General features: G+C 41.7%; 1 protein-coding gene across 2 annotated transcripts; it reads right to left on the bottom strand.

Moving 5' to 3' along the window:
- Window positions 774–25,597, bottom strand: LOC100620470 (17-beta-hydroxysteroid dehydrogenase type 6). Of its 2 annotated transcripts, XM_003355459.4 has the most exons (6): window positions 25,475–25,597; window positions 22,387–22,543; window positions 9,813–10,139; window positions 6,595–6,853; window positions 3,020–3,183; window positions 774–1,792 (listed from the first exon to the last, which is right to left on the bottom strand). In XM_003355459.4, exons 3-6 carry the CDS (start codon window positions 10,123–10,125, stop codon window positions 1,575–1,577), a joined length of 954 nt encoding a protein of 317 aa, XP_003355507.1. In that variant the 5' UTR covers window positions 10,126–10,139; window positions 22,387–22,543; window positions 25,475–25,597; the 3' UTR covers window positions 774–1,574. The 2 variants fall into 2 exon arrangements, with proteins under 2 accessions (XP_003355507.1, XP_005663952.1); XM_005663895.3 differs by lacking the exons at window positions 22,387–22,543; window positions 25,475–25,597 and adding an exon at window positions 15,068–15,203.

Here is a 25,625-nt window from a genome sequence, read left to right as displayed (position 1 = left end):
TGGTTTAGGAATTATAAAAATATGAAACATGTAATGACAGAAATGGTTTACAACTAATTGAATAAGAATTGATTCTTATAATAAGTAAAAAATAAAAGGGATGGAAATTTCAGCTTGTACATATAGATGAAATGGTAGAGTTAAAAATTGCCATTTTGGAGTTCCCGTCGTGGCGCAGTGGTTAACGAATCCGACTAGGAACCATGAGGTTGCAGGTTCGATCCCGGCCCTTGCTCAGTGGGTTAAGGATCCGGCATTGCCGTGAGCTGTGGTGTAGGTTGCAGACGCGGCTCGGATCCCATGTTGCTGTGGCTCTGGCGTAGGCTGGCGGCTACAGTTCCGATTCAACCCCTAGCCTGGGAACCTCCATATGCTGCTGGAGCAGCCCAAGAAGTGGCAAAAAAGACAAAAAAAAAAAAAAAAATTGCCATTTGCAACCATCCTAGTTAGAACTGATTTTTAAAAAGAATTCTTAATAATTCGAGAGTTCATCTTGTGGCGCAGCAGAAATGAATGTGACTGGTATCCATGAGAATGCAGGTTTGATCCCTGGCCTCTGGCAGTTGCAGCTCCAATTTCACCCGTGGCCTGGGAACTTCCAAATGCCACAAGTGCAGCCCTAAAAGGAAAAAACAAACAAAACACACACACACACACATACACACACACACACACACACTCCACATGCTAGCAATGCAAACACTACTGATTTAACTGAAGTGTGATAAAATTATATTTTTGAAGATAAAGGAAATGGTTAGGAAAGAGGTATAAAAAGGCTAAATTCTCATTTATTCTAAGAGGAAACTAATAAAGAATGTCTAAAATTAATAAATCAAGAAATAACAATGTATTATTCAGAAATACAGTGGTAAGAACCACATGTGCTATGGGTGCAGCCCTAAAAAGATTTTTTTTAAAATCATTTCTTTTTAAATAAGGAAGAACCATATTCAGAAAGAACTAGCAGATAGGCAGGAGAAAACAAAATCAAACATTTGCACTAAAAGTACCAGAGTACAGGCACAATGGGTTAATGATCTGGCCTTGCCACAGCTCAGTGGCATAGGTGGCAGATGCAGCTTAGATTCAGTCCCTGGCCTAACTTCCATATTCAATGGGTGCAGCTGAAAACAGAAAAAATAAAAATAAAGAAGTACCAAAGTACAGACCCATTTCAAATAAGGATAAACAGACCCACATATTTCCTTGAGCAGTAGTTTATCACAGCACAGAACAGCTATTTATTTACATAAAGAAAGAGCATCCAAAAAAGTTCAGTTGTTTTCTGTCTACTCTGTTTAATAGGGCAAGCAAGAAAGACTGATGAATTTTGGAAATAAACTGTCATCAAAAAATGGTTTAAAATAGTAACCTTTCATCACCTAAAGGAGTAAGCTTTGGATAATATACGGAATATAAAGATATTGGTTCTCAGATAGTGCCAGATAAGTGAGTTTAGGCAAGAAAGCTTGTTGTTATAAAAAGTATGGATTAGACATAAAGATTACTGAGACACTAACAATTTCAGATTTTTGTCTTCTTCGTTTGAAGAGCCACCAAAATAATTTTCTTTAGACTGCCTGCACTGGTTTGGGCCAAGATCTAGTCAGTATGTAGTCTGCCAGTGATGTAGGTAAATAAGACAGAGGGATGAAGAAAAATTGAGCATCCCAGCCAGCTGAGTACCGAGTGCGGGGATGCACAGATGTCAGAGCGTGTTCCATGCAGTCCGTGACCAGGTTCAGGTTTGTGCTACAACTAGACAGCCCTTGTTTCATAACATCGTGATCTGTATACAAAAAGAAAAATGGTGGTCAGCTACCTTATTCCTTATATTTTTAAGATCCTATTGCACACAGTCACAGAAGTCTAACTGCATTTAATTTCCTCAAGGATAGGCCGATCAGAACTCTGCTCCCCAGTATAATAGCTGTTAGCCATATGTAGCCAATGAGAACTTAAAATGAAGTTAGTATGATTGAAAACTGAATTTTTATTTTTATTTTATTTTATTATTTTTTATTTTTTGCTTTACACTCGAAGCATATGGAAATTCCCAAGCTAGGGGTCAAATTAGAGCTATAGCTGCTGGCCTACACCATAGCCACAGCAACGCAGGATCCAAGCTGCATCTGTGACCTATACCACATCTCATGCCAACGCTGGATCCTTAACCCACTGAGCGAGGCCAGGGATCAAACCCACATCCTCATGAATACTAGTCGGATTCATTTCCACGATGCCACAACAGGAACTCCCTGAATTTTTAATTTTTAAATAATTTGCATTTTAAAATGCAATTCTGTTACTGAAAATTTTTAAGTATGTTTGGAATAATATAGGTATGTGAATCTACCTTTTCAACTGGAAATTTTTTAACTTTTTTACTGAGATAACTCATGTCCATAAAAATCATCCGTTTAAAGTATACAAATACAAAGTTCCTACTGTGGCTCAGTGGAAACGAACTCAACTAGTATCCATGAGGATTGCCTTCCCTCTACCCCCAAAACTGCCATGTCATCAGAATGACATTTTTACACGAAACTGAACCATCTCACTCCTACAAGACTCCCATATGCTGCACATGAGGTCCAGCCTCTGGGAATGGCCAATAAGGCCCTGCAAATCTATATACACTTACTTCTCCCCACCTATGTATACTCTGTCCTCTCACAATAGAAGACTGCACTTTAGTTGAAAAGGCCTCCCACATCAGGCCTGACAAACTACTGAGGGGTGCTCCCTCTCAAGACCCAGAGGCTCCATGCCCCAACCACCTAAAACTTCCCTGGTGCTCAAGTAGCCAAGCCCATAGGTGACAAGGAAGGACCTCTTCCTCAACCACAACAGCTATCACCAAACCTACCACGAAGACACGGGACCTTCCTCAATTCCTCTTGGGAAGGCTTTGTTTAAGGAGCTTTGTTCTCAAAATATATGCCATTCATTCTCCACCAACCCTCTGCCCTTCTCATGCAAGGTTATCCATTATGCCATCAAAAGAGAAGCTCACAGGCATCAAAAAACTTCTGTCCATAGGTGTCCTTAATATGAGCAGGGACTTCTTTCCAGACTTGCTTCATTGCCTCTGAGGACTTCTGCACATCTGTCATTCCTGTTCTGAAGTAACCAGGTTCAACTATGCTGACTTTCACCCCAAAATGCTGAAGCTCACATCTAGGGGAAAAAAAAATCCTCAGGTTAACTTTTCTGACTGAAAGATACCACAATTTCAAAGTATTCAGAAAGAAAACAAAACAAAAAAATAGTTATAAAAACACCTTTACTGAATAAAGGATAAAGAAATGGAGAAGAAAGAAAGAAATTTTTAAACATCCCTAGATGCAACAGTTGGTATAATTGATTATACCAATTACTATAACCATTCAATTCCACATCCACTTGTTCAACAGAGTTATTAAGTACCTACCAGGTGCTAGACACTAGAAACATGACAAATACAAGGAATAATAAATAAAATTAGCATTATTATGTCATATATTGTGATAGGTGTTTTACATACACCATCTCAGCAAATTAAGTATTTGTTCACCACCACAGAAAGCTCATAGTGGATGAGTCCAACAAGAAAACAAACAATTGCAATACAATTCAAAAGAATTATAAAGGTGTTCAAGGAGCTGCATAAGTAGAAAGGAGGATGTAGATTTTTCTAGGAGAGTCAGGGAAGGCTTCAGTGAGGAGAAATGTTTTAGTTGAACCTTGAAAGATAGAGGAAGTTTCCCAATAAAGAAAGAGATGGAGTAGAATACCAGGCAGTGGGAATTGCACATACAGAAGCAGTAGGCTATGAAAAATTACAATGTGTTCAAAGACTATTAGTGGATTGTGATATGGGCATTAAAATTACAGGTCATTATTGGTCATTCCAGAATATTTGGGTTCATTCCAAAAACATTTATCAGGGGCTGTGTATGTACCAGGCACTGTGCTAAGTGCTGCCTTAACCAGGTGAAGTCAAATGGCATAAGGGGTAGTTGTCAATGTAGAGGTTCAAGCAGCTTTTCTGGAGAAGATGAAACCCAAGCTGACATCAAGGGGAAATGTTTGAAACAATGGTCCGTAAGAATGTAAAACACAGGAGTTCCCATCGTGGTGCAGCGGTTAACGAATCAGACTAGGAACCATGAGGTTGCGGGTTCGGTCCCTGCCCTTGCTCAGTGGGTTAACGATGCGGCGTTGCCGTGAGCTGTGGTGTAGGTTGCAGATGCGGCTCAGATCCCGCGTTGCTGTGGCTCCGGTGGCTACAGCTCTGATTCAACCCCTAGCCTGGGAACCTCCATATGCCTTGGGAGCGGCCCAAGAAATAGCAAAAAAAAGACCAAAAAAAAAAAAAAAAAAAAAAAGAATGTAAAACACAGAGCATCATGACTCTCTAAAACAGTGAGTAGTTCTCAAAGTATGGACCCCAGGTCAACAGCATAAGCATCTGGGAGCTTGTTAAAATGCAACTTATTGGGTCCTAGTCCAAATTTATTAAATCAGAAACTTAGGGTGAGAACCAACAATCTGTTTAAACAACCCCTTCAGGTGACTCTGAAGCATACAAAAAGTTAAGAACTGCTGTCTAAAGGAAAAGCCTCCCTTTGGGACCAAAATCTAAAACCTTCCAAGTTTGAGTTTCAGAAAATGATTCTCCAGGTGCTTGTGTGCTGGGGAAGAGGAAGGGGCTATGCGAGCCAGGGGGTACTTCTGCCCTCTATGTTTCACTTCCTCTTGCAGCTTTCTCACAGATTCCCAACACACCACACCTCCATCCCCTTTAAATCTCCAACACAAATGTGGGACAAAACTTCCTTTTCCTGTTTATATTTAGAGCAATAAAGGCAAACTGGAATTTTCTAAAGGAATTAAAAAGTGATTTAAAGGTTGGAAGGGCATATCTTTGCTTTTGGTCTGCGAATTAGTCAAGGAGTCCAAGAGTCATGAGTGGTGGTAAATTAGCAAGCAGCAGCCCTACCTACGGAGGTAGCCAGGGTGTTGAATAGGCAGGAAATCAGGCAAAGTATCTGCTACAGAGTAAGAACTCATGTAGTGTCCTAGGTTACTTCCCTATTCCACTCCTAAGCAGAAAATATAGTAAGAGCATTGCATTAGATATATACCAGTCATAGCATGTGGTAGGCTAAATAATGTCCCCTAAAGATATCAGGTCCTAACCCCTGGAACCTGTAAATGTTACTTTACGTGGCAAACATTTTGCAAGTGTGACTGAGTTATGGATCTTGAGATAGGGAGATTATGCCAAATCATCTGGACATGCCCTGAAAGCAATCACAACTATCCTTATAAAAGAGAAGCAGAGGTAGAGGTGAACACCAACAGAGGAAGAGAAGGCAATGTGATCACAGATACAGAGACTGGAGTGATGCAGCCACAAGCCAAGGGATGCTGGCAGCCACTGGAAGCTGGGAGAGGCAGGTAAAGGATTCTCTCCTAGAGCCTTCAGAAGGAACATGGACCTGTCAACGACTGATTTTGGCCCATTGATACTGATTTCAAGCTTCCAGACTCCAAAATGGTGAGAGAATAAATATGTATCATTAAGACACCATATACCATAAATTACATGTGGCAAATTATTACAGCAGCCATAGGAAGCTAATACATGGTGCCTATAATATATATAGTTCATTTCCAAGTAAAACTACCCTAGAGTCAGCCCTTGCTAAAGGGGAGTTTGTGTAGCACCATTTTGTCCCATCTGACTGCACTCATGTCTATAAGTGACTGGACCAAGAAGGGTACCTGATGGGAGGAGAGACCCTCTTAGAAATGGACAGCAACTCTGCCTGTTGCCTATATGGCATGGCAAATTACTGACCTCTGTGTGTCGGTTTCCCTAGATAAACAAACAATAAGGATAAAAATCCTTCCTCATTAGGTTGCTATGAAAATTAAATGATATAATAGATGTAAAGTATTCACAAAGTGCCTGACACATAACAAATGCAAAAAATATCCCATGATGTGATATCAACCAGTGCATGCAAAAAATGAACTCAACCAACAGGACAACAGGATTCTCTCTCTCAGAAATTAAAATGGAAAGGTAAATATAAAAAGAAGGAGCAGCTGTTAGAAGGGCATAAATCTGAAATGTAGTACTAAAAAAAAAAAAAAAAAAGGAGGTAGAGGCAGGGCCATTGTGGTAAACTGAAGTTATAAGAAAGAAAAGAAGCTATTAAAGAAAAGATATAGAGAGTAAAGGGAGAGAAATGAGTTAGTCAAAAGCAGATGAGTTTCCACTGTGGTGCAGTAGGCTAAGAATCTGACCGAAGCAGTTTGGGTCACTGCAGAAGCATGGGTTCAATCCCCAGCCTGGTGCAGTAGATTAAAGAATCAGGTGTTGCTGCAGCTGCATCTTGGATTCAATCCCTGGCCCAGAAACGTTCATACGTCAAGGGTGCGGCCAAAAAAAACAAAAAGCAAAAACAGACTACTGATAATACCCACATAGCAGATTTGGGGAGTGATAAAGCAAGATAATGTAGACAAGTGACTAGCATGATGCCTAAGACATATGTAAGTGCCCAGTAGTTGCTTTTGTTTTAACTTGAGTGTTACCTCAGGACATCTGAAAAGGCTTCCACTCCATGCTTGGAGCTAGAGTAGACTGCTCCAAAGAAAGCAACTCTTCCCAGAATGCTGGAGACATTGACAATTCTCCCCTGTGCTTTCTTCACCAAGGGAAGCATGCTCAAGGTCACCTCTGTCACACCAATGAGGTTCACTTTGAGGGTATGTATCCAGGTCTCAGTCTTCAGCCACTCAGTGATGCACAGTGGGTGAAAAGTGCCTGCATTGTTGACCAGACCCCAGAGTCCTAAAACAATACAAGTCAAAGCAGGAGTTCAGTTTCAGACAAAACAACAGACCTTTACCTTGATCAGTCTTCCTGCTGAAAACAACTAAACGTGCTAGACAAAGTATATTTTTTCAACCTTCTTAAACATTTCTATCAGTAGGAAAGTAAAGAAAAGTGAGGCCAAATACTAAGAGAAAGCAGGAATCCAGAAAGCATAAACAGAATACTGATACTAGCTTTTGATTCGAGGGTATTTGCCAACCAGTGTGAACTTGAACTTCATTATTTATAGCCTCAAAAAACATATACGATAAGGAGTTGTGAAGTCCAGGGCCCACCTAAGGTAGGGAGTCTAATAAAAGACATTTTCTTCATTAAACTGGAATCTTAAATGACTACACCATCACTTTAAGGTTGGGACAGAAAGTCCTCCCACGGGACTGAAGGTAAAACTGTCTGTCATGAACTCTGGTGTTGGGGGAAGCAGGGAAGAATTGGCCCCAAAGACCAAAAAGAAAGGCAGATTTGGTGAATAATAAAATTTTTGAAAATAAATAAAATCAAACAAAGAGTCCTTCTTTAGATTTGGTTAGTTTAAGGTTCCAGCAAAATATCCAGATGAGAAAGCCAGCACGTAGTTGGGAATTCAGGGGTGAGGAACAAGAGATGATCTAGAAATCAAGGGCACAAAGGTAATAGATAAAACTATAGGTAAGTAGGGTCTATTCAGCATTTACTGAGCCCTTAACATGTACCAGGCAATATGTCAGAAACCGGAAATACAATAATGGGTAAGAGGGTCCATTTCCTCAAAGAACACTGTCTAACAGATGGGGAAACAGTAACAATAATGATAAACAATACAACAGAAATAAACTGCTATGCCCACCACAGAGGCCATGACTACCCATAACTCCTGACTCTGCCTGGGGGAGTCAAGAACAGCCTCAGGTAGGAGTAATATTTTAAAGTCAATTTTCAAAAAAAAAGAGTTCCCGTCGTGGCGCAGTGGTTGGCCAATCTGACTGGGAACCATGAGGTTGCGGGCTCCATCCCTGGCCTTGCTCAGTGGGTTAACGATGCGGCGTTGCCGTGAGCTGTGGTGTAGGTCGCAGACGTGGCTCGGATTCTGCGTTGCTGTGGCTCTGGCGTAGGCTGGCAGCTCAGCTCCGATTAGACCCCTGGCCTGGGAACCTCCATGTGCCATGGGAGCGGCCCAGGAAATAGCAAGAGACCAAAAAATAATAATAATAAAGTCAATTTTCAAATTTAAAGTAAAATAAAAAAAAATATTCTGCAATCCAAATGAAATAATTTTATTGCTAATTTGAAACTCCTAGGATGAATAGATATTTAGGAGATTCAATTAACAGGACCTATTGACGCATTAAACAGGGGGGAGAAGAATAAGGGGATCAAAGATGATTTGATTAATGTCCAGAGAAAATGAAACTTAGCAAAGAGGGTTTATCCATAATTGCCAAAAACCAAAAACAACCAAGATGGCCTTCAGTAAGTGAATGGATAAAGCAAATTGTACATACAGTGGAATATTACTCAGCGATAAAAATAAATGAGCTATCAAACCACAGAAAGACATGGAGGGACCGTAAGTGCATATTGTGAAATGAAAGAAACCAGTCCAAGAGGTTATATACAATATCATTCCAGTATATGACATTTCAGAAAAGGCAAAGCTATGGAAACAGTAAAAAGCTAATTAGTTGCCAGGGTTTGGAGGGCAGTGGGAAGAGGAGATGAAGAGATAGAACACAGAGTATTTTTAGGGCAGTGAAATTATTATACATCATACCATAATATGTGATATTTTACATTTGGCAAAACCCATAGTGTGTACCACACAAAATGGACCCTAATGTAAGCTGTAACTTTAGCTTATCAGTAATGTAACAATATTGGTTCCTCAAATGTAATAAATGTAGCACACCAATGCAAGATGTTAATAATAAGGGAAGCTGTAAATGAGGGTTGTATATGGGAAATCTGTACTTCCAACTTTTCTATAAACCTGTAACTTCTCTAAAAAATACAGTCTATTAATTAGAAAAAAAGAGGACTGGATAAGCAATGAGGTCCTGCTGCATAGCACAGGGAACTATATCTAATCACTTATGATGGAACATGATGGAAGTTATTATGAGAAAATGTGTGTGTGTATGTGTATATATGTGTGTGTGTGTGTGTGTGTGTGTGTGTGTGTGTGTGTGTATAACTGGGTCACTGTTGTACAGCAGAAATTAACAGAACATTGTAAATCCACTATAATAAAAAACTTAAAAATTAAAAGAGGAGGCCTAAAGGGTGACTTCAAGGAATGCCTATGTTTAAAGATGGTAGCCATGGGGAGAAGCACATTCTTAAGAACACCTTGAAAATTCTTCAAACATAATGAATTGTGGTTATAGGAGTTCCTGCTGTGGCACAGTGGGTTAAGAACCTATAGTGGCTCAGGTTGCTGTGGAGGTGTGGGTTTAATCCCCTGCCTGTCACAGTGAGTTAAGGATCTGGTGTTGCCATGGCTGTGGAGTAGGACATAGCTGCAGCTCCAATTCGATCCCTGGCCCAGGAACTTCCACATGCTACAGGTGTGACCCTAAAAAGAAAAAAAAAAATTGTGGTTGTAAATATTTCACTTGCAAGGTGAGATAACAGCCTCAAATCTACAGGGTTCATTTTTCTTTTTCTTTTGGTTTGGCCGTGCTTGCAGCATGCAGAAGTTCCCTGGCCAAGGATGGAACCCACATCAAAGCAATGACAACACCTGATCCTTAACCACCTGCTGAGTCACCAGCGAAGTCCTAGGTTCATTTTTCAATGTAAACATTGTTAATGAAATGAAACACCGCAGAAGATTACCACTGTCCTTCAAATGATAAAGTCAGCCTTTTAAACCCTGCTTTTGAGATTGAATATCTTCATGCCTTAGTAAATAAAAGAAGAAACTAATTATCCATACCTCTGTCCCCGACACGCTCCTTCACCCACTGGGTGGCCGCAGCAATGCTCTCTGTCTTGGTCACGTCCAAGAGCACCGTCTCCAGCCTGTCTGACGTCTGCTTCCTCAGCTGCTGGGCCCCCTGCTCCGTCAGACATGCAGCCAGGACCCTCAAGCCCCTCACATCCAGCTGCCTCGCCAGCAGGTTCCCAAAGCCCGAGTCACAGCCCGTGATGAAGACATACTTATCCCCAAGGTGGCTAACCATCTGCCTTTCCCGGTACCAGCGAAGGAGGTAGTACAGGCCCACGAGGACAGCCAGGTACAGCCACATGGTATGGGGGCCTCCTTCAAAAGAAAAAGAACAGCTTTCATCTTATTCCTTCTTTTTTTCCTTTAACCAATATTTACTGAGTATTTACTATGTGCCAAGCATTGTAGTAAGTACTGGGACTCTGTATTAATTAATAACTTGTCCTACCCCCTAGCCACGGTCTAGAGAGAGGAGTCAGGGAAGTAACCAAACAAATGCACTGCAATGTGTTAGGTGCCAAACTGAAGTATATAGAGCCTGATAAGGCCACAAAGGAGGGTGAGCCACTACCTGCCAAGTTAGAAAGAGCTTCACAGAGACAATGATTTGGGACCTACTTCTGACAAGACAGGTAAGAGTTGAAAAAATGGACAAAGACAAAAGGACATTCCAGGCAGCAATAATATGTACATGAATGAGTGGTGAGCAGCGGAAAACTTCCTGATACCTACAAGCAGTTCAGGTGATGTAGAGAGCATACAGAACAAGACATGCAAGTTGAAGTAGTGAAGAGAGAGACCAGGAAGGGTCCTGTGGGCCACACTAAGGAATCTGGACATTATAGGCAACAAGGGTGTGTCATTAGAAAGTATTAAACTAAAGAGTAAGATGGTATAGCACAGGGAACTGTGTGTGATTGGGTCACTTTGCTGTACAGCAGAAATTGAAGAAACATTGTAAGTCAACTATATTTTAATAAAAATAAAAATGAAGTAAGAACCAGTAAAAATAATAATAATAAAAAATAAAAACTGGGAGAAAAAAGAGTTAGATGGTTCAGATTTAGCTTTAGAAAGATCTGTCTCGGGAGTTCCCGTCGTGGCGCAGTGGTTAACGAATCCGACTAGGAACCATGAGGTTGCGGGTTCGATCCCTGCCCTTGCTCAGTGGGTTAACGATCCGGCATTGCCATGAGCTGTGGTGTAGGTTGCAGACGCGGCTCGGATCCTGCGTTGCTGTGGCTCTGGCGTAGGCCGGTGGCTACAGCTCTGATTCAACCCCTAGCCTGGGAACCTCCATATGCCGCGGGAGCAGCCCAAGAAATAGCAACAACAACAACAACAAAAAAGACAAAAAGAAAAAAAAAGAAAGATCTGTCTCACAGTGGGAGTGGAGGACAGACTAAACATGGGTAAGATGAAGGCAAAGAGATTAGTTAAGAGACCCAGCAGTTTGGGTGAATGAGACATTGCAGCCAAAGCAGTTTGTAAATGTAGACCAGTCAGATGCATTGTTGAAGTAAGTGTTCGGAGATGCCTACATTTCCATACATAGTTCTAAAGAAACATCCACCATTGGGGGGCAATCTGTAGTTGTTGGCTGAAATAATATATGATTTATAAAGTTACAGGTAGAGGTCAGAGATGTGCGTGGGCCACCTAGGACATCATAAGGTGTACACAGGGACCGCTTTAGCTTGGCTTTAAGGTCTTCCCAGTGCTCTGGCCCTTGTCTTCCTCCTGAGCCTTCTCTTTCACCAGATCTTTTTTGTACCTTACTCTTCAGTCATAATAAGCACCTTTCAGTATCCCACACAGTACAGGCTTTTCATGCCTTGGGTATACAATTCTCTCTACAATTTCTTCTTTCCCAGCTCTCATCCATTTGACAAATAACACTCACCTGTTAAGACTCCATTGAATCATCATTTTCATACACAAACATCAAATCAACATCTACTATGAGTCTGACACAGTGTTAGACACTGATATATAACTGAACAAAATAAGGCTCCATTATTCATTGAATTCATAGTCTAAGTGTAAAGACCAACAAGAAAACAATGCAGTATACAGTTGTTCCTTGGTATCCACCAGAGGATTAGTTCTAGGACTTTGCAGATACCAAAATCTGAGGATGCTTAAGTCCCTTATGTAAAATGCCATAGTGTTTGCAGATGACCTATGTACGTTCTCCTGTATACTTCAAATCATCTCTAGATTACTTAGAATAACTAACACAATGCAAAGGCTGTGTAAATAGTTGTAAATACAGTGTAAATGCTATGTAAATAGTTGTTGGCATGCAGCAAATTCAAGCTTTGTTTTTTGGAACTTTCCGGAATTTTTTTTCTAATATTTTTGATCCATGGTTGGTTGAATCTGCAGGTGGAGAACCATGGATACAGAAGGCTGACTGTAATAGAAGTAAGAGAATGATACTGTTGGAGCATTCAGGAGAGGCTTCCAAGCCAGTCTAGGGATATATGAGAAGATTCCTAGCAAGACTTATAACATGAGATCTAAAGCATAATAAAATAATAATAAGGCAGCTAATGCCTCCATAGCACTTGCTATGTATCAGACCCTGTTCAAAGCATTTTACATATATTACTGTATCGAATTCTCCCAATAGCCCTATAAGGCATGTCCTGTCATACCCCAATGTGTTGATTCAGATGCCAAAATAAAACTAGACATGCAGGGTTCTCATCGTAGCTCAGTGGTTAACGAATCCGACTAGGAACCATGAGGTTGCAGGTTCGATCCCTGCCCTTGCTCATTGGGTTAAGGATCCGGCATTGCCGTGAGCTGTGGTGTAGGTAGCAAATGCAGCTAGGATCCCATGTGGCTGTGGCTCTAGTGTAGGCCAGCAGCTACAGCTCTGATTAGACCCTAGCCTGGGAACCTCCATATTGCAGTGGAAGCGGCCCTAGAGAAGGCAAAAAGACCAAAAAAAAAAAAAAAACTAGACATGTAAGGGACTCATTGGTGGAAACACCTCTAAAGGAGGAGAGTGCAGGAATAGGTGGTAATACAGGTTGACACCTCCAAAAGAGAAAGGAGGATTAAAGAAGAAGAAACCTAAACTGAAGTTCAGCCCTGAGAAAGTCCCAGGTGGCGGTCCTTGAGCAAAGACTGCCAGTAGAGTCCCGCACTGGGCTGAACTGGTTGGAACTTTCAGTCCCACCTCCAGACTTTCAGAGAGGAGACGGGCTGGAGATTGAATTTAATCACTAATACCCGATGACTTGAATCAGTTATGCCTATATAATGAAGCCTCCATGAAAACCAAAAAAACAGGGTTCAGGGGAGTTCCCATTGTGGCTTAGCAGGTTAAGAACCTGACTAGTATCCATTAGGACACAGGTTCAATCTCAGTGGGTTAAGGATCGGGCATTACCTCGAGCTGCAGTCAGGGATACAGCTTGGATCTAGTGTTGCTGTAGCTGTGGTGTAGGCCACGGCCTAGGGCTCCAATACGACCCTAGCCTGGGAACTTCCATATGCTGCAGGTGCTGCCCTAAAAAGACAAAAAAAAAAAAAAAAAAAAGGGTTCAGAGAGCTTCTGAGTGAACATGTAGAGATTCAGATGTGCTCAGAGAGGGCACAGAAGCTCGGCACCCTCTCCCCATACCTTGCCCTAAGCGTCTCCTCCATCTGGCTGTTCCTGAGTTATACCTTTTATAATAAACCAATAATCTGGTAAGTAAAATGTTTCAGAGTTCTGTGAGCCACTCTAGCAAATTAACTGAATCTAAGAATGGAGTGGTTGGATCCTCCAGTCTATAGCCAGTCTTTCAGAAGCACAGGTGATAATCTGAGCTTTCAACTAGTGTTTGAAGTGAGGGGTAAGAGAGTAGTCTTGTAGGACTGAACCCTTAATCTGTGGAATTGGATGCTGTTTCCTGGTAGTTAGTGTTAGAACTGAGTTGAACTGTGGGGCACCAAGCTGGTGTTGCAGAGAATTGCTTATTGTAATTGGGTCCAGAATCATTAAGGGTATAGGGAAATAAAATTGGTGGATCCAGTGAAAGGAAAAACAGTGGATAGAGACATTTAATTTCCCCTCCCTCCTCTTCCTCCTTTTCTTCCTTCCACCTCCCCATTCTCTCCCCTTCCCCCAGGCTTTCTGCGCTAATCTGAGAGCTCTGTGTTCTCTAGCCAGCTACCCAATTATTATTCTCTGGTGCAATGTAGGAACAGACAGAGCTTCACCCTGCCTGCTTATTGACTAAAGAGTAATTTCCTGATGCCAGTCAAAGATGAAAACCCATTGCCCGCTTTGGGGAGAAGCTTAGAACCTACATCCTCCCTAGGGATTACTATTCAACCATCACATAGCAAGAAGACTAAACTTGCAGAAGAGTTATGCCAGGCCAAGCCAAATCCTAAAACACAAGCCAAAGTTGAATGTCAGTCAAATAGTTGAAGATGCCTTGACTATTCAAGTATCTACATTCCTTGACCTGATTCTTTTTTTTTCTTTTTTTTTTTTTTTTGTCTTTTCATCTTTTCTAGGGCTGCACCTGTGGCATATGGAGGTTCCTAGGCTAGGGGTCTAATCAGAGCTGTAGCCACCAGCCTATGCCAGAGCCACAGCAACGCGGGATCCGAGCCGCGTCTGTGACCTACACCACAGCTCACGGCAATGCCGGATCCTTAACCCACTGAGCAAGGGCAGGGACCGAACCCACAACCTCATGGTTCCTAGTCGGATTCGTTAACCACTGTGCCACGACGGGAACTCCCTGACCTGATTATTTTCTGAGGCTCTCTCCTTAAGTACTCTCCAGCCAGATGTTTAGCCAGATACTCAATATATTCAAGATAGAATGTATCATATTTTCTCCTAAAACTGTTTCTCCTCCAGTATTCTCAATTTCTATTCATATTATTTTTTAGTCTTAAGGTGCTAACACTTCCTCTTTGTTGCCCCATGCATTCCCCTAGGAGACAAGACCACAGTGTCTATTTCTCTAGTATCTGGAGCACCTGTTCCCTCTTCTTCATTCCTATGGCCACATCCACTGTTCAAGCCTTCAACATTCAGTACCTCCTGCTTGGCTTATCATAGTCACATTCTCACTAGCCCCACAGTGTCAGACCCTTCCCTTCTCTGCACAGTAGTGTCTGGTTAATTTTCCTAAAGCACAGCTTAGTTGATGTCATTACCTGAAAAGCATTTAACCTATCAAATAAAATCTAAATCATCTAAATCCATGATAGGGCCTCAACCTTACCTGTTGCTCTTCCCACTCACACAGCCTGTATTCCCTCCAAGCAAAGAGCTTGCTGCTCTCCATTTATTTGTGCTCTGCTCTCTCCATGCTGCAGATCTGTGTTCTCACAATTCCCTTTGCCTGAAATGCCCTTCTTGCTTATCTATGCAGGTCACATACTACCTGTCCTGCAAGACTCACTTCTTCTATTTAAAACCTTCTCTGAATCATCAACAGCAGGTCTGCTTTCCCACAACAATCTATTCATACCTCTCTTATCTAACTCATCGCTCCAATTAAACTGGTGCTCCTAAGGCAGTTTTGTGACTGATTCATCTTTATAACTGAAAGCACCTACTTCAGGGCTTGGTCCAGTATATAATTGAACTGAGTTAATAATGATCACTTCTTTAAAAAAATTTAAAAATAGGGGAAAAAAAACAAACTAATGATCACTTTTCATGATCACTTCTAGAAGAGCCTATTTGTTTTTAACACATATTCAGAAAACAGTGCCACTGTACTCAATTGATTGACTATAATTATATGTCACCACTTCGTTCCCACATTATTTTTCTTTTTCTTTTTAGGGCCACACCTACAGCATATGGAGGTTCCCAGGCTAGGGGTCCAGTCGGAGCTGCAGCTGCCAGCCTACACCACAGCCACAGCAATGCCAGATCTGAGCCTCGTCTGCGACCTACACCACAGCTCATCGGATCCTTAACCCACTGAGCAAGGCCAGAGATCAAACCCACATCCTCATGGATCCTAGTCGGGTTCGTTACCACTAGGATAACAATAAAAATAGGGAACTCCTATTTTTCTTTTTCTTGAAGGTGGCAAGTACAGTATAATACATAGCAGTATTTTTATAAATTTTTTCTTTTTCTATAGCTATTTGGAAAGCGCCTAACTTCACAAAGATATACAGAAGAAGGTATAAGCCAAGATTGTGCTTATTCAATCTGACTAGTCTGCCTCGTACCTGGATACAGAGCTTTTGACTAGTCTTTGGCTTCTCCATCTTCCTCACTCTTCATATTCAGTCACATTCCAAACCCCAAAGATTCTTTAATATTATCTCTCACATCTCTGCCCTTCCTTATATTCTAGTTTTGACCTTCACTCTTCTCATCTGGCCAAATGCCTCCTAAATTGTCCCCCCACTTCCAGTTCATTCTATACACCACTACTGGATTAATTTTCTCAAGCCCAGTCTTGGTCATGTTATTCCCTTTTAGCTGTCCCCAGTGGCCCACTAAATGAAGGATAAACTCCTCACCAGATGATTCAAGGCCTTCTACCGATAGTCCAGCTCACAAATGTCAGCTTGCAGCCAGGTTAGGAAACTCAGTTTCTCAAACCTGCTAGTGTATTTTGGCTCCTGGAGCTTTGCTCTTGATATTTCCTCTATTGTTCGCTTTAAAACAAACATTAATTAGATACCAACTCTGTACCAAATCCTGGCTAAGTGCTGAGAATACAAAGATGAGTGGAACCTGACATCTACCCTTTAGGAGCCCACAAAACTAGTGAAGGATTTAAAAATAGAAATATATTATCAAGAAAATGTCTGGAGTTCCCGTCGTGGCTCAGTGGTTAACAAATCCAACTAGGAACCGTGAGGTGGCAGGTTTGATCCCTGGCCTTGCTCAGTGGGTTAAGGATCCGGCGTTGCTGTGAGCTGTGGTGTAGGTCACAGACGAGGCTCGGATCTGGCGTTGCTGTGGCTATGGTATAGGCTGACAGCTGCAGCTCCGATTGCACCCCTAGCCTGGGAACCTCCATATGCCGTGGGAGCAGCCTTAGAAAAGGCAAAAAGACAAAAAAAAAAAAAAAAGAAAAAGAAAAGAAGATGTGAGTGTTCCAAGCTCCCCCCAAAGGAAGGCAATCTTGCCTGAAATACTTCTATATTTTGTTTGTTACTTCCTTGTATCACCCCCTTTCTGCCTATTAAAAAACCTGCCACTTTTTACAGTTCCTTCAGGTGCTTTTCTACTTGCTAGATGGAATGCTGCCTGATTCATGAATCATTGAATAAAAGAAATTAGATCTTCAAGTTGAAAAAAGAAAGAAAATGTGGGAATTCCCATCATTGGAACTAGTATCCATCAAGACATGGGTTCAGTCCCTGGCCTTGCTCAGTAGGTTAAGGATCTGGCATTGCCGTGAACTGCGGTATAGGTTGCAGACATGGCTCAGATCCCTCATTGCTGTGGCTGTGGTGCAGGCAGGCAGCCGCAGCTCTGATTCGACCCCTAGCCTGAGAACCTCCATATGCCACAGGTGCAGCCCTAAAAAGATTAAAAAAAAAAAATATATATATATATATATATACATGTGGAAACAACAAGAAAAAGTGCTTGTCCTTGCCTAAGGTGTCAGGGAAGAAGTAGTATTAGAGGTGAACAGAAGCTTAGCACACTGAGCAGAATGAAGGGAAGACTATCCCAGGCAGCAGGAATAGGATGTGAGATGGCAGAGAAGTTTATAAGGCTACAGGCCATGGAGTAGCAAGAAATGATGCTGGAAAGATAGTTAGGGGCCTACTAAGGTTGGTATGCTAAAGAATATAGATTATGTCCTGCATTTTGTCATTCATGCACTTAATAAACATTTTTTGAGCACCCACTACGTGCCAGGCACCGTGTTAGGTGCTGACCCCCCACACACTACTGATGGGAATGTAAAATGGTAGTTGCTTTGGAACCTTGAAAACATTATGCTCAGTTGCAAAAGACTACATATTGTATGATTCAATTTATATGAAATTCAAAAATGGGAGTTGCCATCGTGGCAAGCGGTTAATAAACCTAACCATGAGGATGTAGGTTCGAACCCTGCCCTTGCTCAGCGGGTCGGGGATCTAGCATTGCTGTGAGCTGTAGTATAAGTTGAAGACACAGCTCAGATCCCGCACAGCTGTGGCTGTGGTGTAGGCCTGCAGCTACAGCTCTGATTCGACCCCTAGCCGGGAAACCTCCATATGTCTCAGGTACAACCCTAAAAAAAAGCAAAAAAAAAAGGCAGTATGGTACTGGAATAAAGATAAACTAATGGAACAGAATCAAGAGCCCAGAAATAAACCCACATGTACCCACATATATGGTCAACTTATATTTGATAAAGGAATATTCAATGGGGAAAGGATAGTCTCTTCAATAAATGGTGTTGGCATAGTCACATGCAAAAGAAGGAAACTAGACCCTATTTTCACCACTCACAGAAATTAATTCAAAACAGATTAAATACTTAAATGTAACACCTGAAACCATAAAACACCTAAAAGAAAACATAGGAGTTTGTGTTGTGGCTCAGTGGTAACAAATCCGACTAGTATCCATGAGGATGAAGGTTCTATCCCTGGCCTTGCTCAGTGGGTTAAGGATTAGGCATTGCCACAAGCTGCAGTGTAGGTCACAGACTCGGCTTGGCTCTGGCATTGCTGTGGCTTTGGTGTAGGCCGGCTGTAGCTCTTGATTCGGCCCCTAGCCTGGGAACTTCCATATGCCATGGGTGCAGCCATTAAAAGCAAAAAAAAAATTACAGAATTAAAGAAAACATAGGGAAAAATTCCTTGATGTTGGTCTTGGCAATAGTATTTTGGATATGATACCAAAGGCAAAAGCAAGAAAAGAAAAAATAAGTGGGACTACATCCAACTAAAAAGCTTCTACACAACCAAAGTAAAAATCAACAAAATGGAAAGGCAATCTATAGGATGAGAGAAAATACCTGCAAACCATATACCTGAGAAGGAGTTAATATCCTAAATATATAAGGAACTCATACAACTCAATAGCAAAAAAAGAAAAAAAGTCAATTAAAAAATGGGTAGATGGAGTTCCCAATGTGGGTTAAGAACCCAACAAAGTATCCATGAGGATACAGGTTCCATCCCTGGCCTCGCCCAGTGGGTTAAGGATCCGATGTTGCTGAAAGCTGTGCCTAGGTTGTGGATGCAGTTCGGATCTAGCATTGCAGTGGCTGTGGCGTAAGCTGCCAGCTGCAGCTCCAATTTGACCCTTACCCTGGGATTTCCATATGCCGAAGGCGTGGCTCTAAAAAGACCAAAAACAAAAACAAAAAAAAATGGGCAGAGCTGATAAACATTTTTCCAAAGAAGTTATATAAATGGCCAACAGGTACATAAAAGATGCTCAATATCACTAATGATCAGGGAAATGTAAATCAAAACCACGAGGAAAAAAAAAAAAAAAAAGGCCACATTGAGATATCACTACATGCCTGCTAGAATGGCTATTATCAAAAAGACAAGAAAAGAGACCCCTGTGGCTCAGCACATTAAGGAACCAGCATTGTCCCTGCTGTAGCTCAGGTCACTGCTGTGGCGCAAGTTTAATCCCAGGCCCAGGAATTTTCACATGCTGTATGCAGCCAAAAAAAGACAAGAAATAACAAGTTTTTGCAAGAATGGAAAGGGAAAAAAATCCACTTATATTATCAGTCCCCAGGCAGAACAACCAGAAGAACCTGAAGGAGATTGGGGAAAAGAAAGGGAAAGCCTGGGAGAGGCCTCAGGGAGATGAACAGTACTGAGAGTTGGACTCTGCTTAGCAGGTGTCTTTGATCTGAAGGTGTCCTTGGACTGAAGATGCTCAAATCCAAACATGACTCTGTAGATGTTTCCCCTGAACCTTTTCTTTACCAACAGTAAAGCTGGTGAAGTCATTGGCCCATTCTATCTTGGAGACTTCATCCTGGGAATATATACAATGAACTATACAGGTCATCTGGCCATCCCCCAGTCTGAGATACCCTTTCTGCTCTCCCCACTTAGCAGAGTGGGCTCTTCTCCAATGGAAGGTTATTTATTTTGAGAATGGGGCAGTATAAGTATGGGGAGGGGGGAGAGAAGCTAAAGGAAAAAGAAAGCTAGGCATGAAAAAAATATGAGGAGGTGTGCAGGGTTCCAGGAGGAAATAGAAACAGCTTAATCTCTGCCTAAGCATCTACCAGTATGTCCCTTCTTTGTTTCTCCCTCCCTGTTACCAGATCTCATTGTCACCACCCCACATCTTGATCAGTGACAGAGCCGCAGGGAGGAAGCAGGAAGATTTGGGGCCCATAAATTGACCTCTCTGATGCTTTGGAATCTGGGGCGATCACAGGGTCCCTAGCCACTGGTGTGGACATTAGAAATGTAAATATCCACTAATATTTCTAATTGGTTTCTCTACAACCTGTAAACACAGTAAAAACTTCCCCACATAGCCATTTGTGCTTGACATGTGCTGAAGACTCTCATATCCAAACCTGTTTTAGGCTTCCATGATTTTTCTCTTGAGCAATAGTGCAGAATGTATTACATTTGTCAGAAAAAAAAATATTTTTTTGGAGCCTATTAATGATACCATTAAGACTATTCCTGGGAGTTCCCATTGTGGTTCAGTAGAAACGAATCCGACTAGTATCCATGAGGATGTGGGTTCGATCCCTGGCCTCACTCAGTGGGTCAGGGATCCGGCATTGACGTGAGCTGCCTTGCTGTGGCTGTGGTATAGGCTGGCAGCTGTAGCTCCAATTTGACCCCTAGCCTGGTAACTTTCGTATGCCACACATGCGGCCCTAAAAAAAACAAAAAAAGAGTATTCCCTTCCTGCTTTTCCTTTTCTTCCTTTCCAAAAAATCTCTCTGGGAGTTCCCGTCGTGGCACAGTGGTTAATGAATCCGACTAGGAACCATGAGGTTGTGGGTTCGATCCCGGCCCTTGCTCAGTGGGTTAAGGATCCGGTGTTGCCATGAGCTGTGGTGTAGGTCGCAGACGCGGCTTGGATCCTGGGTTGCTGTGGCTCTGGCGTAGGCTGGCGTCAACAGCTCCGATTAGACCCCTAGCCTGGGAACCTCCATATGCCGCGGGAGCGGCCCAACAAATGGCAAAAAACAAAAAAAAAATCTCTGCATGATTTTTTGTGGACAACAGAATCACCCCCCCCCACCCTGATTTTGTGGACAACATAGAATCATGAGCATGGATTCTGGGGCCACATTACCTGGGTTCAAATTCAGCCATTACTATTTACTTGCTTTGTGGCCTTGGGCAAGTGAATTAGCCTCTCCGTACCTATGTCCTCATCTTGAACATGAGAAAGGACACTTAGAGTTCCCATTGTGGTGCAGTGGTTAACGAATCCGACTAGGAACCATGAGGTTGTGGGTTCAATCCCTGGCCTTTCTCAGTGGGTTAAGGATCCAGTGTTGCTGTCAGCTGTGATGTAGGTTGAATTGAGGCTTGGATCCTGAGTTGCTGTGGGCCTGGCGTAGGCCAGCGGCTACAGCTCTGATTAGACCCCTAGCCTGGGAACCTCCATATGCCATGGGTGCAGCCCTAGAAAAAAAATAAAAAACAAAAAAACTTTAAAAAACACTGCATCTATACACTATGCAAGATCCTGCACAATAAATACTGTCCTGCATTTACTACAAGAAAATATTTTACCCTTTCTAAGTAAATGGTACACTTTTTTATTTTATTTATTTATTATTTTTTTTTTGGTTGCACCTGGGACACGTGAACATTCCCCAGGCCAGAGGCTGAATCCAAGCCACAGATGGTTCCTGCTGGTGCACAGTGGCCTAAGAATCTGACTGCAGGGTGTTCGCTTTGTGGCTCAGCAGGTTAAGAATCCAACTAGTATCCATGAGAATGTGGGTTGGATCCTTTAACCCACTGTATCAGGCCAAGGACTGAATCCATGCCTCTGCAACAACTTAAGCCGCTGCAGTTGGATTCTTTTATTCTGTAGCTGCCAACCTACACCACAGCCACAACAACACCAGATCTGAGCTGCATATGCAACTTACATAGCAGCTCATGGCAACATCAGATCCTTAATCCACTAAGCAAGGCCAGGGATCCAACCCACATTCTCATGGATACTAGTTGGATTCTTAACCTGCTGAGCCACAATGGGAACACCCTGCAGTCAGATTCTTAACCCACTGTGCCCCAGCAGGAACTTCCATATATGTAACTTTTACTTTAGGTTACCTCAAACTTTTTGAAAATGCTACATTTATCCAAGAATAAAACTTAACAGATTCTCCAATATCAGCCTCATTCCAAAAGCTGACTCAATATATATGTATGACTGAGTCACTTTGCTGTACAGCATAAATTGGTAAATCAACTATACTTTAATAAAAAATAATAATAATTTTTTAAAAAGCTGAGCCAATCCCTCTACCAAGTGGGAAAAAATTAGCAAATACTCTAGCAGCTGATGCCTTGAACTGACATTTTATATACTTATATATAAAATACTTCATTGCATATCAGTATATAAGATTCCACAAAAAGAAAGGAAAAATATTACCTGAGAAATGCTTGTTTGGGAGTAGATGTCAGATTTCAAACACTTCTGATTTAACTGCCTTTGAATTTTACTTCTCTGTTCTCCAAAGGATTAGAAATGTAACAAGTGAGAAGGAAATACTGAGACTATGAAACCTTTGTTTACTGGCCACGTGGGTCTAAAAAAAAAAGGATAAGATTTCACCACTTCCACTTCAAATAGTTCACTCACAGTGGGAGATGGGGGTGCGGTTAGGGTAGGACCCAAACTAGATCACAGAAGCTTCGGCAACACAATTCTCATGGCTTAGTTACCCAAAATTTTGCTTACCCAAAATTTCACAAACTTACCCCACAGCTCCCAGCATTAACCATAAAAGAGCTGGTTTTTCATACCATCAAAAAGCCCAATTTATAGAGCATACCCAGGGTCCTATCTGTAAGTAAAAAATCACACCCAACTTCTAACTGATATTTCTCAAACTGTAAAAGAATAAAGTAAAAAACAAAACAAAACAGAGAAAACAATGGTGATGAAATTTCATCCATAAATCAAAGTTGAAGGGTTTTTTTATTTTTCAAATTTATTGACATAAAGGTTGCTCATGGTATTTTGGGGGAGGGGGAGGGATCAGAGACCATGTCATTAATTTTTTTCTCCCCAGAGCCTAGCTAAATGCCCAAAATGCATATTTTCATTAAATGTTCATGTAATAAATGAATAAGTTAAAGAATGACAGAATGAATCATATCTTTCCCAAAGAGATAATCCTTTTATATGGAAAAAATATTCAGAATAACAATAGGAGTTGGACTGGAGTCCATGAGGTAGGTGTCCAAGCCTGCAAAGAACTTGGGGAGAGAGACCTAGGGCTGACATTACCCAAAAAGGCTGACAGTAGATGTAAGTAGCAAATGTTAAAGAGAATGGTAGATACTGTAGGGTTTGAAGGACAAAGGGGTTTTGCACCTATGAGAATGAAAGTACAAACCGAATGCCAATACTGCCTCCCAGTGACCCTTGGGATAAAAGCCTCTGTACTGAAGCACTTTCACAAAATAATAGCTTTCTCACATTGAGTGGTTCTGAGCTATGAGTTGTGCCAGGCACCTCTTAACCTCTCATTTAACCCTCACAACAACCCCTTGTAGACAGAGAACATGAAGCTTAGCAGTTAATTGCACTGGAACCAGAATGTCTGGCTCTCCCACTACAGACTTTGTGACCCTGGACAAACTACTTAAGTTCTCTACATATGTCCCATCTGTAAAATATGGATAATATTAGTATCTATCACATACATCCTTGACAACATAGCAAATGCTATCTAAATGTCAGCTATCATTAAACCCTTTTGCCTGATAAAAACTAATGTTAAATAAATCAAGCATACATAGGAACTCAATGCATATAACTTCCTTTGCTTTCTCCTCTTAAATCTTAACGCCCTAAAGCATGCCCCTTTAGTGGTCCTGAAATTTAAATAGAAGACTCTCAAATAGCCCAAAAAAGTCAGTTCCTAAAGGCAGCAATAAGGAATCTCCATTAAAGAAACGGAGAAACCTCCATTAAAAAGCCTATTAAAGGAGTTCCCGTCGTGGCGCAGTGGTTAACGAATCCGACTAGGAACCATGAGGTTGCGGGTTCGATCCCTGCCCTTGCTCAGTGGGTTGACGATCCGGCGTTGCCGTGAGCTGTGGTGTAGGTTGCAGACGCGGCTCGGATCCTGCGTTGCTGTGGCTCTGGTGTAGGCCGGTGGCTGCAGCTTCGATTCAACCCCTAGCCTGGGAACCTCCATGTGCCGCGGGAGTGGCCCAAGAAATAGCAACAACAACAACAACAAAGACCAAAAAGACCAAAAAAAAAGACAAAAAAAAAAAAAAAAAAAAAAAGCCTATTAAAAAGTGTGGTTCCACAAAAGAGAACTCTACAGGGCACTCTTGGTGCTATTAGAGTGAATCCCTTTCCAGCAAGGGATTCACCCAAAACAGGAAGCACAGGGATTGTGAAAATCAGCTAAGATTTATATAGTATTTCTAGGAATACTCAAGTAAGTATGATCTGCCCAGTGCCTAGTTTGACCACTTTGCCTATGCAAGATGAAGGGCCATGATCACTTTCAAATTAGGCTAATAATAACCCACTAGAGAGCAGAGAATACTCTCCTTGCTTTCCTACTATTATTGTGAAAATAATGGTTTTCAAATGACACAGCACTGGGGTGATTATCAGACTGCCCACCTCAGTCCACATTTGTAATGAAATGTATCTACCTGGTAAGACTGACTGGCAGATGTGCATGTCAAGAGTAAACAGGCTTCTTTCAAATTTGTAAAGCACTCCATGATTTTGCAAGCTTCCTCTGATTTTAGTATTCCTGGGTGTTCTGTTTAAGCGACAATGTAGAAACAAACGATGACCAGACCATATAAAAAAACAGAACTCTGACCCACAACCTCTCCAATGCCTACCTAGGAAACCAACCCCCTTATCTATATAATAAATAGCCCAAGAAGTCAGGCTGCTTTAAGTCAGACTTGTAGGAAATCAAACTAAAGTCTCTAGTGATATTCCAGGAAGCCAAATACCCTACATAACAATCCATCCAACATAGCCAGTACTTGATTAATAACTGACAGCTTCCCTAATTTTTGTCCCCACTCTCAATTTAGGACCAACCGCAGAAAGCCAAATATGCACCCCTAACCTATCACATAGGTCACATAGGATACCCCGCTCTGAGGTAGCCCACAGACAGCTTCCCCATAACAAATAGCTTTGCATTAGAAAAAGAGTGAAACCTGCCCCCCCAAAGCTTTCTCCCCTCCTCTGCCTGCGTTTGAGCCTTTGCCAAAATGTAATGTGATGTGGCTGACTCTATACATGGCAAGCTCTTGAATGAATAGCTTTTGCTTTTCTTATTTGGTTGGTCATCATTTATTTCCACATACTGGACCTAGTTATTCTATGAAGAACCAATTTCCAAACCCTCTTTAAAAAGATACTGGTTAACATTGTTTAAATGTGTTGTTTCTAAAACAGTCATAAAGTTAGCAGATAACATCTTTTTCACTTCATCTTAATAACCTTAATATGTTCCATGGCTCACCTTTCCGCAGATCTCCCTGCAATGAGCACGGCTTCCTTCTACCCACCAGAGAAGTGGACCTACATGTTAAATCTGTGAGTGAAGACCGTAGTAGCGCTCCCACACCCAAGCCAACCTCCAAAAGAGAACTACAATTCCCAACAGCCCCTGC

The sequence above is a fragment of the Sus scrofa genome, chromosome 5 (assembly GCF_000003025.6).
Source record: "Sus scrofa isolate TJ Tabasco breed Duroc chromosome 5, Sscrofa11.1, whole genome shotgun sequence".
Lineage (NCBI taxonomy): Eukaryota > Metazoa > Chordata > Mammalia > Artiodactyla > Suidae > Sus > Sus scrofa.
Note: the sequence above shows the minus strand (reverse complement) of the source record. Positions and strands in the feature narration are given on the sequence as shown.